This window comes from Poecilia mexicana, unplaced genomic scaffold, assembly GCF_051168715.1.
Source record: "Poecilia mexicana isolate PSO_F unplaced genomic scaffold, ASM5116871v1 scaffold_16, whole genome shotgun sequence".
Classification (NCBI taxonomy): domain Eukaryota; kingdom Metazoa; phylum Chordata; class Actinopteri; order Cyprinodontiformes; family Poeciliidae; genus Poecilia; species Poecilia mexicana.
In genome coordinates, this window is record NW_028263385.1 from 1,047,376 (window position 1) to 1,058,782 (window position 11,407).

Genomic DNA, 11,407 nt, shown 5'->3' on the forward strand with positions numbered 1-11,407 from the left:
CCTGGAACAACCTGGAAGCGCCGAGCGTATCCTGTTCAAACACACCAGGCTGTGTTACCTGAGGCAGAGCAGGAAGCTGCATGTGGCCGACCCGTTCTCTGCCTTTTTAACGCAGCAGGATCTGAGAAGCAGGCTGGTTCACCTTACATCCTTTAACCTGAGGCTGTAACCAGGTAACCAGGGACAACCTGGATGGACACAACATGGGCTCAGATGAAGCTTACAACTTTGTATTTAAAGGTGAGTTCCTGTCCTTTACTTCTCATCCCTGCTGCATTCTCATTGTGTTTCTCTCTTGGACTGTGTGCTGTTAACAGAACACTTAATGACTGGAGGAATAAACAGCCAATCACTGATTAGAAGAAGAAGAAATCATTTCTGCATATCTTGTTTTTGTCAAATTTGACTTCAGGTGGAGGAGTTGCATCACTACACTGCAGTGACGTCATCTGCTCATTACTGTCCCTGAAAATGTCCTAGTTCAAGTTATGTTGCACTCATATAAGTAATGCAACAATAATACAGGTAGTACAGGATATCCTTTCAGATGCAAACAGAGCTTGCCTATTTTGTATTTTCTGCAGAAACGTATCACTCTGAACAGGTAGGACATGTAATTCAAGGTCCTGGAGCTCAATGATGCCCGACTGATAAATGAAAGATAAGTTGGAGTTTTCAACAACTGAATCGCTTGTTTTAACAAAATTAATTCTAATTTTAGAAAAGTCCAGTGTTTTGAGCAACATTCAGGTGTAAATGTAATAATTAACTGATCATTAACTCAACGCTCAGGTGGAAGAAAATGTTGCTTGTCAGTAAACTAGATAATTTATTGGACAATTTCCAGCCCGTTTCTGTCATTCTGCAGCAGGAAAGATTATTCTCATGGGCAAAACATGTGCAGCAGCTGTCATTCTAATTAGGACTGGACATCAGGAAGAATTACACACAGGTTAACACTCAGGTACACTTACAAAAATCACACAAGCTTCATTTCAGTCTCTACAGGCTTCAGTTTATATTTTATATGTGAACTTTCATTACAAGTCGGTTTGAAAAAGACAGCGGAAGTGTGCTTAGCTTGGAAGAATCATGACTTAATGTTACAAAGTTATATCTAATGAGAACCGTGTGGAGAGGCACCATGTTTGGAGAAAAACAAATGCAGAAACACTTTTTATTAACTGTCGACTGAAAAAGAAAAGAAACGAGTCATCAACGGCCCAGTTAAAGCCCAGAAATGTTGCATCTGGAGAGATCCGAATAGAAATAATTATCTGAAAACCTCACTGCATATGTTAAGACAAAAACACAACTTCACATTTATTCAGGATATGAATAAAAGACAAAAATTTATAAATATTTTTGAAATTTTTCTGGATAACTTTTAATGGAGTGTAATCTGACTTGGTGTTGCACAACAACATGGACGCTCAGTAACATGGTCGTGTTTTAATAGAAAACCTTCATCTCCATCCTGTTAGTTTACCAACGCATGTGTTATTTTTTTTGGCAAACCTAATCTTTATAGTCTACTTTGAAATTAAACTGATCTGCATTCAATTTAAATTACTCCAAAAGTTTCAGTTCCATTTTTGACCCTTTAAAACAGGAAAGAAAAAAAAAACGCTTAAAAAATTCAGTCTACATCTAAAACCAACCCACAGTTGCCACAGTTCAAAAGGATGGTTATAAAAAACAACATTCTTTAGTTTTTTTGGTTGTAAGTAAGTTCAGACTTTAGAAACCCGACTGATTTGCTGGATAGCATGAAAGCTAATCACTTAAATCAGATCATTTCAAGTTTGTATGGAATGTAAACGGCTCAAAAGTCAAAGTTCTTCAAAGAGTATAAGCTTTATTTACTCTGTGATTCCAACAAGTAAACAAGTAGTGATATGCAGTACTGATGACAATAATTACAGAATAATTCTTGTTTTTAGCAGTAGAGAGGCCTCCTGCAGCAGCAGCAGCTGTCAGCTGAAGTCCTGCTCTGAAAGTCATGAAAACAAAGACGGGAAAAATATGAGCCTCACTGCAACATTTCAGGTTCTTCCAGGTTCCTGCAGGATCAACAAACCTGACCGACAAACTGCTCCAAGGTCACCTGTCCTGCATTTCCATAGAAACTAGCTGGATTGTTTGCTTAAGGAGTTACTCAGTAGCAGAGAAAATGAGGAAAAACTCACTTAAAGCAGAAGATTGCACAATAACTTATAATCAGTTAAATCAGCTTGTGAAGAGAAGCTTGTAAAATATTCTTTAAATAAAACTCAGACCTTATTGGACAAACAACTGATTGAAAAAACTGATATTTTCTTTTCCATTAATTTTAGAGGTTCTTGAATTTAGGTCATATTTTACATTTTACTGCCTCAAATTTCTGCTGGATATTCTGAAAGCTGCTTTATTATCAAACTTTTTATTACAAAGACTGACATGATTTTCTATCAGAGTTAAGAGGAAATAGAGCAGCTACAGATCCTTGGCAAATGCATGCAAAAACACAATGCAATAAATAAAAACCTGTAAAGAAAGATAATGTGAACTAAGAAACCAGTAAAAGTCCAGATCCAGTTCTATAAATCTAAGCTAAACTTCTGTGCTGAATTACCCTAATAATTTACATTTAATGGCAGCTATACCTATAAAATCTAACAACGCAGGCAGCTCTTCCTCCCATTTGTTTGGCTGTAAACTCCCAGCAGTTAGTACGTTTGGACTAAATTAGCTTACTGACATCTGGTGTTAATTTAACCCATCAATAAATTTTAGCTCCAGTTTATAAAGCAACATATTTTCTTTCAATAATTGCTCTGATACTTGTTTTTTATTTCTGTTTTCTTACATTACTCGGTTGTTTGTCCTCCAGCATCACGTTTTTCAGAAACATCATTGCTTTATTGTTGCTATAACAACATGAAACAGGCTAACAGCCAAGGTTTTTAGCACCAAGTTTTTATTTAGTCAGTTAAAATTGTCTTTTGTCCTGTTTTCCAGATTTTATTTGGTATTTGTTCAAAAAATAACTTATGGGGGGAATTTAATGGATACATTTAGCAGTTAGCTATATGTCAAGCATTTAGCATCTGTTTGCTAGCATGTGACAATTTATCTCCAAGATCCAAATTCAAGATATAACACAATACTCAAATTTAAATAGAATAGAGTAATTTTATTGCCATTATATGACATAAATAAAATGGCAGAAGCATTTACCTTATAAAACAATCTAAAATAAGCAAAGGAAAAAATAAAATAACTCACAGAGAAGGCAGTGGACACACCACCACCCTTTTACACTGTTCTATTTTTAAAATGCAAATCCCGAGTAGATGAGATCAGAAATAGGCTTCAGGTTAAATATTGTCCTTCTAATTTGACTATTGACTATAGCACCCCTTCATAATTTTCTCATCATTACTTTAATCAATCAATCAATCAAATTTTATTTGTATAGCACATTTCAGCAGCAAGGCATTTCAAAGAGCTTTACATAATTAAAATAAAAACAGCATGTGACATTGAATAAACAGTGAGAAAGAGAAAGAGATTTTGAAAAAGATTAAAAAAGATAAAACATTAAAACCCCTTTTAACCCTCTGGGACTTTAGCCAAAAACACCGTTTGACAAGGACTCCAACCTCTAGGTTTTTAGTTAAAACGCCGTCAGCTGGGACTCTAAACCCTGTAGGACTTTAAACGTCTTTTAACTGGGACGTTTTCTGGGTGGCTTTGTATCATTAAAACATAAACAGTGAGAAAGAGAAATAAAAAGAAATTAATAAATAGATAAAAACTAAAGATAAAAACATCGAAGACATCAAAACCCACAATCTAATACTTTACCCAAATTCTGGTGAAATGTGCATTAAAAATAATTCCAGTTAGGGCAAATTCAGTGTTCGCTGGTTCAAAAGACAATATGTTTTCACTTAACTAACCTAAGGTAGAAATCCATTTAATGTAAAGCCATCTCTCAGTTTCACATTTCCTCTTTCTCAGGCGTTTAATACACAATGTTACAATGTTACTTGTTCAGCAAGTAACATTTAATTCTAGGAGTAGCTGCTGGGCTTGTCATCATAACCCATCCCAGCATTAAGCTCTAACTTTAACACATCCATGTGTTGCTTCTGTCTCTGGTCTGGACCAATTAAGCCAAGCCTTTTGGATTGTTTTCTGAATCAGCGTCTTATGACCGAAAGCCAAACATTAGTCAGTGAAATGTGCAGAGGGGGTGAGCCTGTTTACCCTGCAGATAGGTTCCACCGGCCCAGAGTAAAGGAAGTAGCTGCTGAACTTGTTCCACCTGATTCTGACCTGCCTTACCCCCATGCTGATTGTTTGACGAGTCCGGAAACAAAGCCTCATTTTGTTTGACATCCACATCTCTGCCTGATTTTTCCTCAGCCTTCCTGGAGGGAAGTAGAAACTGCATCCTGAAAGCCTCAGGGACAAATCTTTTCCATACCTGTTGTGAAATTGGTGGCTTGTTTGAAATTATAGCCTCTACAATACAAAAACCTAATTAGTAATCATGTTGCTTTGGCTCAGTTTTGCAATATTTCTCTGTGGGCTGAGGTTTAAACAATTACTGTTTCTTAATGGTGTTCTTATGAAAGTGTCAGACAGCTAAGACTCCAGATTTATGGTGTAATTACATTTGGAGGGCAACACCCAGATCCAGTAGCTTTAGTTCAGAGCTGTTAGTGGATGTGATGGTTTGGCTGTGAATTAAAGAATAAAACTCTGTTTGGCTCTTTTCTAGTGGTTCTAATTGGGGAATCTGGTGTTGGGAAGAGCAATCTGCTGTCCCGCTTCACGAAAAACGAGTTCAACCATGACAGCCGCACAACCATCGGGGTGGAGTTCAGCACACGGACGGTGCAGCTCAACGGCTTCTACATCAAGGCCCAGATCTGGGATACGGCCGGCCTGGAACGATACCGGGCCATCACTTCTGCGTGAGTACCACCCGAACCGAATGAGCATTTATTGGCACATGATGGGCCTTTAATGGGGACCTGTTATGCAAAATTCACATTTTGCATGTTTCATGCTTCTATTTGGGTCTCAGCTGCTTCTAAAGACAGTAAAAGTGCTTAAAAGGGCAAAACCTTGTGTTTTCCAGACACATAACAGCATTTTGTAGCATAATCAAGTAACATCACCTTCTGCTTTATAAAAATGCTATATATATCAAATATGACATAAAATAAATTTCTTTCCTCATTTACCGACTTGCAATTGGGCCTCTCTCTCTTTAAAACCTGAAACTCCGCCTTCAGGAAGTCATAACAAAATGGCTCCTCTATTGACACTTTAACAACTTTTTACCAGCATTTCACTGACAAGCGGCTCATGTAATGAGCACAGCAGATGCACACAACATCTTCACATACAAATATCCATACAACACATAAGGCAATTTCAACATTAACATGTAAAATGCAGAAGATTAGCCAGACGTCACATTTTACAAATTGCACACGTGAACCTAGATTCTTTTCAAAAATAAGATTTAATAAAAATGGGATCTTGGTGATCTTTTTATGTTGTTTTTAGGTAATTTATTCTATTCCTGAATTCCTCTGTAAGCAACAGATTTTTGGAGCAAGTTTGTCTTAGCACAGTTTACAATTTATATTCTATAATTATGAATAATCATAAAATATACATAAATAATTCAGTTAGTATGACTGTTTATAAATATGAGTTTATGTTTTTAGTGTCTGGAAAATAAGCCATTTCAAAAACCTCCTAAATGAGCCGTTTCAAAAACGGCTCTGTGCTACTGCGCACAGAGCCGTTACCTAGCAACCCAGCCAAGCCCAGCCTCGTTACCTAGCAACCAACACTGAGCTTCAGCAGTGGGTTGGTTTTACTACTGTTTGCTACACAATGGCTGTTGGAAATCATCAAGTCAAAAGTAATCATGGGGCAAGACATTAATTAGAAATTAATGATAAAAAAGAAGTAACAATAAAATAAACCGATAAAGGATTCTAATTATTTTTTGTTTTATTTATTTTTGGTAAAAGAAAGAAAGAAAGAAAGAAAGAAAGAAAGAAAGAAAGAAAGAAAGAAAGAAAGAAAGAGAAAGAAATAAAGAAAGAAAGAGAAAGAAAGAAAGAAAGAAAGAAACAGTAAAATACATTTTTCACACCTGGAGGTTTCTAATAATATATTTATGGATGCACTGATCCACTTTTTTCACTTATTTCACAATATTGATACAGATATTTGAGGTCTACTGTCGACTGATACTGAACTGACTTAAAACGTTTCATTTTTAAACCCACAGACATAAATGTACTGAATTACAAATGTATCTGCACCAGTACAGCACACTAAATACACCAATAATTTGGTCAAACAAGTAAAAACTACACAACTTTAGTTCAGTCAGTGCAAACAGAAGAACAACAACCAATGTAAAATAAATAATAAAGAAAATGAAACTAACAAAACAATAGGTTGACTGTCTTGATCAAACATGTAAAAACAAACAGAAAACCCTTCTTTCAAATGGTTCAGAAAGTGTAATTAGGAATCCTAAATATAATTCAAAATAAATAATAAAGCATCATGTTGCTCAGAGCACAAAGCACAGATTTAGGCTGAATAGATCTGCCATTATGGATTGGAAACATTGTCACAGATTCCTGATCTAGATTTTTCTTCAAAATTGAGACAGATACAGATCATAATATCTAAATATATTAGACTATATTAATAGATTAGTCCAGAACTGTGGTGATGTAGTGATCCGGCAGGATGTTGCATCAGATATGAGTGATGCTGGTTGGAGTTAAGAAAGTGAATTTCCAAACTGCATTTCTTCAAAATGTGACTCGTGGAGAGCTTGTTTTCTTGCACCATTGGTAGTTGAGCAACCTTTTCTGTCAGCATCTTAAGCTGATGCAGTTTTGAGCCAAAACCCAGGCAGAGACACACCCTGATCCCCAGAACAGGAAACCTTTACCTGAAAAACCTCCCAGCACGTCCTGACTCCACTCCCTCCCCACGGATCAGACTCCAGCTGGTTCCACCAGAAAACCACTGGACTCTCCCTGGGTCTCTTTTTCTAAAGGCACCACTGATTCCCTCTGTTTTTAATTAAACTACTAGGATTAACAGAGAAAACTGGTTTTAAACAATAGAGCCGTGTCAGAATCAGAGGATATGCTTCATCGCTGGATTAGCTCTTTTCTTGTCAGCCTGGATGTTGCAGTAATTACTCACTGACTTACTCCAGCATGCAAATTCCCACTCCCATGGAATTTAACATTTATCCTGCAACAACCAGCAAAAACCCATTAAACAGGAATTAATTATGCTGCTGGAAGAAGAGAAGAGAGGAGAATTGTAATTATATGGAAAGAAATTATGAGCTCCTAACTGCAGAAACATTTCCCTTTGCTAAGTGTTTCTGAATGAAGGTGATGTAAGGATCAAATAATCATCCCTAACAGTCTCACCTGTTAGAGAAGTGAGGGAGATAAGGTGGCACATTTGAAGCAAGTAATTATTTAAGCAGATAATTCTTTTTTTCTTTTTCAATCATGTTATTTTACACATTATTATTGACACTTCTGTGAATAGTAGCAGCTTAAAATAGCTTTTTAGGGTTACCCAGGTGAGAAGGTTTTCTTTCAGTAAAGGTCATGAACTCTAACAGTTCACGGAGGTAAACACACCCTGTGGAATGATTTTATGAACTGTCAAGTTTCAGCCTTTCTTATTAAGCAAACAGCGGCTGACTCATTACAGAGGAAGCTTTCCTTATGATTACCAATAATACCAATAAACAATATTATAAGGAACATCAAATAATATATTGCCACAACTGATCGTGTCATGATTGGAATAAAATGTTTTTTCATTGGTCCGATGTAACATTCTTCTCTTAAATGTGTTTTTTACCTTAACAGCTCCAGTCTGTTAAGGTTGCAGCTGTTAAGGTAAATCCAAAATGGCTGCCGCAGGCATGGTGAAATTTGCTGTGATTCGTCGGTGTCCATGTTCTGCATGTGCTGCTGCGCCTCTCCAGATTACTTGGCATTTTAAATCAAAATCTGTCATTAATGCTTCAACAAAGATAAATTTACTATTTTGCAGGGTTACAAAAATACTGCCTCCTGCTGGCCTGCATGTACACTACATTGTCTCCAGTCCTGTTTGTGTTTTCATCTGTATAATCAGTGTTATATGAACACATTTTTTTTCCGGATACACAATGGAAAAGATTTTTGGAAACATTCTCATGTATACAGGGCTTAAGTTTAAGATTTCTTGCTAACCAAAGCTGAACCTTCTGCAAAATCAGCGTCTCAGTAGGTTTTTATTGTATTACTTCAAAATTAAGGCAACTGGAAGAAAAGTTGCTCCCAGTTGATGGGGGAGAATCAGTGGTTACCACCAACCTTTAAATCTGAGAAAATTAATTTCTCAGAATTTTAGTTTTGTTTGTACAGAGCATGGGTAACACTTTATTTGAAGGGGGTGAATAAGACTGTCATGACACTGTCATTAACATGAATAAGCCTTCATGAATATTTATGACTGTTGTCATAAAGCGTCATTTGGTAAATTATGACACTTAATACAAAGTTGACATTATTCAAAATGTCTTTGATATGACAACTTGACATTAACCAAGAAATCATTACTGATATAAATTTGTTATAAAAGTATTATTGATTGCACTTTAAAAATTAGGTAACTTTATGTTATTAAAGGTAAAGTTTAAACAGTAATGATTTCCTGGTTAATGTCAAGTTGTCATAACAAAGACATTTTGAATAATGTCAACTTTGTATTAAAAGGGTCATAATTTACCGAATGACGCTTTATAACAACAGTCATAAATATTCATGAAGGCTTATTCATGTTCATGACAGGTGTTATGTCATGTTTATGACAGTGTTATTCACCCCCCTTCAAATAAAGTGTTACCAAGCAATCTAAGCAAAGCCGACCAACCAAACGGATCACAGATCAACAGTTGTTCTGTTCTAACTGAACCCAAAGGTCCAGCTTTTCAAGTTCCTGATTTCTGCTCTCCTAAAGTTAGATACGGAAGAGAATTAGGGCCACTGGGGGGAAAAATTAAATTAATTTTTTTTTTAAGAATTCTGACTTTTTTTCAGAATTCTGACATTTTTTCCAGCGGCCCTTTTCCTCTTCCATTGCTAAAGATATCAAACAGAAGATGTAAAATCACCTGCATGTCAGAGTTTGTTTAGACAGTGACATGCAAATAAGCTCCAACATGTCATGAGCCTCGCTGCAGTGGAAATGATGTGAAAGTAAAACAGCTTAACTACAACTTCCTCTTTGCTCTGACCTTTGACATGTAAAACCGACTAACGAGGCTGTCCTCCTCTCAGGTACTACAGGGGGGCGGTTGGAGCTCTGCTGGTCTATGACATCACCAAACATCTGACCTATGAGAGCGTGGAGCGCTGGCTGAAGGAGCTGTACGATCACGCTGACCCCCACATCGTGGTGATGTTGGTGGGCAACAAGACTGACTTGGAGTCAGAGAGATCTGTTCCCACTGAGGAGGCCAAAGACTTTGCAGGTGGAAACTTGATGATGTCATGACGTTCAAAGATCACATGTGAGATTCTGCAGCGTATGACTCAATCTCATAAAATGTCCTCCGATGATCTTTTCCTCTAGAAAAGAAAGGTCTGTTGTTCCTGGAAACCTCGGCCTTGCAGTCGACTAACGTGGAAGCAGCATTCAACAAAGTCTTGGAAGGTAAATTATCAGTTTTAATTTATTTTTTCATTTTACATACAACAAATTGTCATGTGTCTGAATCACTTCCCTTAGTTACTTCTGCTGGAATGATTGTAAAGACTGTTTATGGTACTGTGAAATAGTTGTTAGTCATAATCATCTTACCTGCTGTGCTACTGTCTATGACATACTGACTACTCACAGGTACTCCACAGAAGCTCTATTTTAAAAAAATAAACTGGCTGTGCTTTAAATATTCAAGATATATAATTTTTGTCACACAGAGATTCATAAAAAGGTGAACAGCAAAGAAGTGGTGCGAGGGTCCATAAACGCCGTGACCCTGAACAGCTCCAGAGCAGAAAGCCAGGAGGAGGAGAAGAAGCCGTGCTGCAAGAACATCTGAACCCAAATGTCCCTCTGGGGGTCGCAGGGGGCCACCTGCAGCGCCGGGCTGAGGCTGGCCAGAGACTGAGACTCCACATGACGAAACAAACGGCTCCGTTCAGTGAAGCGACTGTTTTCGGAGCTGCACGGGTTTAAAACATGAAACCAACACCAAGCTTCCATTCTGGAACAAAGGTCAACACTGAAACACGGAACGGACCTTTGAGACTATCTGTGGTGGGAAGTGGAAGCACTTATATATATGTATATGTACAGTTTAAATGAGAGATGATATCTGACTGATGAAGAGCTCCCAGCTGCTCGATGATGATGATGATGATGATGATGTGTGTTTTGAGTCCTGACCTCAGCGATCAGAATGTACTGCAGCTGATTACTCTGACTGTGTTTTAGTGAGAAATAAATATTTATGTAGATTCATTATTGGTGCCTTATAACCAGAAATGTCTTACATTTTAGAAGAAGAGAGCAGCTACAGATGTTAATTTAGTTGTTCTCTTTTTCTGACTCAAGTAAAAAACAAGTAGAAGTTGGCCGACTTTGTGTTGTCTAAACATGACAGCAGGACATTTCCAGGAATCACTGTTTAACTGAAAAATGTAACGCGAGTCCCAAAGTACGTCACGTTTATAGGGCAAAACGATTCAGTATCAGCAACATAATAATAAATAAACATAATAGTCCTGAAGACCCTGAATGTGAGTTATTTTGAGCTTTCTAGTTCTGATTTCATGGGATTTTCTGCAGTGAAACCTGAGATTAATAAATAACAGATGTTCTCAAATGTTGTTAAATTTTTCCATTCTACTCCAGGTTACATTGGTGATCTATTGTTTCCATTTCAGTCAAAAGTAGTCATTTATTTTGGGCTTTACACCTGCTATCAGGGGCAGCGCAGAGTTGAATGGGGCCCTGAGCAGAATTTCATTTGGGGCCCCTCATGACCACCACTAACAGTTTTTATCCATATTTGGTGTAAATCTGGGAGATGGAGTGAAGTTAAACTGACTGAAACCAAACAGGAATAACTGGTTAATATTTGCTGAGAAATATTTGTGAACAAACTGAAGCTCAAACTCAAATACTAGACAAACTCTAGCATTAGATTGTAAATATGCTAGCAAAACAATAAAAATACTTTTATTCTTAAAGGGTCAGTATTATTTAAAATGTACATTTTTTAGTTTTACATCATGTTATAATGTTATTCTCACTTCAAAAACATCCCTGGAGTGTTGCTTTGATT

General features: G+C 37.0%; 1 protein-coding gene across 1 annotated transcript; it reads left to right on the plus strand.

Annotated features, from left to right (window-relative positions):
* The first annotated feature begins 16 nt into the window (after positions 1-16).
* On the plus strand, positions 17-10,849 carry rab25b (RAB25, member RAS oncogene family b). Its single transcript, XM_014969099.2, has 5 exons — positions 17-240; positions 4,772-4,967; positions 9,396-9,589; positions 9,691-9,771; positions 10,038-10,849. Exons 1-5 carry the CDS (start codon positions 204-206, stop codon positions 10,157-10,159), a joined length of 630 nt encoding a protein of 209 aa, XP_014824585.1. The 5' UTR covers positions 17-203; the 3' UTR covers positions 10,160-10,849.
* The last annotated feature ends 558 nt before the right edge of the window (positions 10,850-11,407 follow it).